The 3,039-nt window shown below is 35.0% G+C and overlaps 1 protein-coding gene across 1 annotated transcript; it reads left to right on the top strand.

Annotated features, from left to right (window-relative positions):
- On the top strand, positions 1 to 2,835 carry LOC11405418 (ethylene-responsive transcription factor ERF110). The gene is made up of 2 exons (XM_003592027.4): positions 1 to 899; positions 1,930 to 2,835. The coding sequence occupies exons 1-2, from the start codon at positions 584 to 586 to the stop codon at positions 2,700 to 2,702; spliced, it is 1,089 nt and encodes a 362-aa protein (XP_003592075.1). The 5' UTR covers positions 1 to 583; the 3' UTR covers positions 2,703 to 2,835.
- The last annotated feature ends 204 nt before the right edge of the window (positions 2,836 to 3,039 follow it).

Genomic DNA, 3,039 nt, shown 5'->3' with positions numbered 1-3,039 from the left:
TATGGGTATAGAACTCAAACCAAAAATGATCACTGTTTCCTTTTATCTCTTTCTTTCTCCACTATTTTAGAACAAGAAACCGACATCAGTAAAGATTTGCACAGGGTGGTGCTACTCAGTTCCAATTTTGCCACCAGCATATTAATTTTCAGTGTGAACGTATCTAGGTGTGTCAACTTGCACGCCAAAAAAATATCAAAAAGAGACGCAAACCTTTTACATATATTTATCTGTTGAGATATTTTTCCTTAGTAATTTTTGTAGAATCAAAATCAAAAACAGTTTCTGATCCAAAAACAAAAGTTGAAATTTTTTTTGTAACATAGAGGGTGGTGCTTGTGTAAAATTTCTCAGAACTCAGAATTGAAAAGAAATTCGAGGTTGAAAGATTTTGTTGCATATCAAAAGCATAGTTAAGGTTACATGTGATTGATATATTAAAAGAAAGAAAAAAAAAGTGGCGCAGCAAAGGGATTCAGGAAAGTTCGTGAGGTTGAAGGAGGAGGAACATGGTGGTGATGAGAAAGAGGAAGAAGCTTCAGGATCACATGGATTGAACCAACAGCAGTATGGGGAGGTGGCAATGTCTTGTCCTATGGTTTCAGCGCCGACTCAGCATGGATTGGGCCAGGCCCAAAATGAGTGGGTCCAAGTCCAACAAGGAAGTGGCTATTTTCCAATGATGTCAGGTTTTGTCCCTGTCTCTTCTAGTTCTAATTCTCCTCGTATGTATTCTTCTAGTGCTGCTCTTTTGGGGTCTAGTTCATGGGTTGGACATAAAAGAGTGCGTGAAGATGGTCTTCTTAAGAGTGATGATTCTGTTGGTGGTTCTTCTCAACAAGATATGAGAAATATTGCTGATTTTAGATTACCTTCTTCACAGGGAAACTCATCATCAGGTACAATATTGCTTTCATTTTCTTTTTCTTACATTTACCTACACAATTGCATTATCATCTTTATCTTAAATAATTGACATAAGATTTCCATCCTCCTTTTTGGTAAACTTTTTTTTCTAAATTTAATGTTGACCAAAATTCATTCAACTTGTTTTTCAAATATGGTAAATGCAACAATCTATGAAAAATTAGTATTAATAATAATCCCCTTAAATTTCACATGACCAAAACATGTTATTCTAAGTGCAACACTGATGTCCAGAAGGAGCAGTCTAGTATATGGGTTGAGATGCTAAAGAACAATCAAGGAAAAGTTTTATTTTATTTTATTTTATTTTAGTGAAGGATCAATATAAAGGTTTAGCTGTTAACAAGGGACCATTTTAATAAACCAACAAGTTACATTTGTCTATTAAAAGGGTGCAAGCAACATTAACCTATATCAACCAAATCTGATATTGCAAAGTACACATAAACATAAGTAGTTGATTTCTTTTTTTTTTTTACAAATCTTGATCCCATCTTGGAAAAACTATTTCAACTTATATTGCATGGATATTAAAATTTTCATTAACAAAAGAGTTATGATACATAAACACCCACAATATATCTCTTGACACCCACATAAAAATCTGACATGTGGCCCTATGGACCCCGCACAAGTATACTTTCTCTTTCTTCTTCTCTTCTCTCTTCCTAATACATAGAGTGTACAAGGGTGTATGCAATTAAAAGGTATCTATGTAACATTTTCCATAATAAAAGTGAAACTAAATAGTCTGTAAAATCCGATTGATTGCTAATGCCGATATTGATAGGTTAAACGCTTTCGTTCGGGTTCAAATCCAAAATCTTGCAGTTGTGTGTGTGAGTTTTGTGTAGTGTTTGTCACTTGACAAATACAAAAATGAAACTTAATAATATACAATAGTCTCTAAAACAGTATTGGAAATGAAAAACCATTGTTTAGTTCAAATTGTTCAATATATATATTGTACCTTATGATCTTTTATTTTATTTGAAAAAACAGTAGCAGAAGCAACAACTTCAAGTACAAGCAATACAACACAATCAAGTGAAGCAGCATCGACAACAAACGAAGAAGAAACCGGGGAGAGAAGAAGAAGATACAGAGGAGTAAGACAGAGACCATGGGGAAAATGGGCAGCAGAAATTCGAGATCCACACAAAGCAGCAAGAGTATGGCTTGGAACATTTGAAACTGCAGAAGCTGCAGCAAGAGCTTACGATGAAGCTGCATTAAGATTCAGAGGAAACAGAGCGAAACTCAACTTCCCTGAAAATGTTCCAGCAAGTGCAACAAGACCAACTTTTCCGGTGAATACTTCAACATCTTCTGTTTCTCCGGCAACCCATTATTCCCCTGCACCACCGCAAATACAGCCACAACAACAACAATTTCCTCAGTTTCAAACCTCTTCTGATATGTTGAGAGACTATTATCAATATTCTCAGCTTCTGAAAGGTTCTGGTGATTTTCAAGGACTTGAACAATGGTTCTATGAATCACAAATGGCGGCAATACATTCATCTTCTTCCATGTTATCGCCTTCTCCGTCACTTTCTTTGTCATCTTCTTCATCTCCAACTGCATTTTCACCTTCCAGTCAATTATCCTCTGTTTCACTTCCTCTGTTTCCTGGTCAGCAAATGGAGTTTTTCCGGCCACCGGAAGATAACTCTCGCGGCGGAGGATATACTGGTGGGTCCCATTTTCCACCTTCAACATGGTCAGATACTGGTGGTTATCATCCTCCTCCTCCACCACCTTCTTCTAGTTGATAATGGAATATAATATACATAACTTCTTTAATTTTCTTGTTTTATTTTTTAAATACTATTTTTTATTTCTTATGACATACTTGCAAACAACAACAAAAAAAACTTTATTTATTTATTTTTATTTTCTTCTTGATTTTGGATGATTTGGAGTTCATTGAATTCGGCATGTAGTTTTGGTTTTTGTTTATGTTATTATTGAGATTAAAATAATTGAAGATTGAGTGATGATAAAATGTAGCAGAATTTAGGGGTAGAACTAAGTTAGGCAACCTGTTTTGTAGTCTAAGGTCTAAATCACATTAGGTTTGGGACAAGTTAGGGTTACTATCTGAATAAT

The sequence above is a fragment of the Medicago truncatula genome, chromosome 1 (genome assembly GCF_003473485.1).
Source record: "Medicago truncatula cultivar Jemalong A17 chromosome 1, MtrunA17r5.0-ANR, whole genome shotgun sequence".
Taxonomy (NCBI): domain Eukaryota; kingdom Viridiplantae; phylum Streptophyta; class Magnoliopsida; order Fabales; family Fabaceae; genus Medicago; species Medicago truncatula.
This window is presented reverse-complemented; position numbering and strand designations above follow the sequence as displayed.

Excerpts from the sequence above, each read along its gene's own strand:
- LOC11405418 (XM_003592027.4), top strand. The coding sequence starts at position 584 with ATGTCTTGTCCTATGGTTTCAGCGCCGACTCAGCATGGATTGGGCCAG. Across the intron at positions 900-1,929 it reads ACAGGGAAACTCATCATCAG|TAGCAGAAGCAACAACTTCA; the intron begins GTACAATATTGC and ends TTGAAAAAACAG.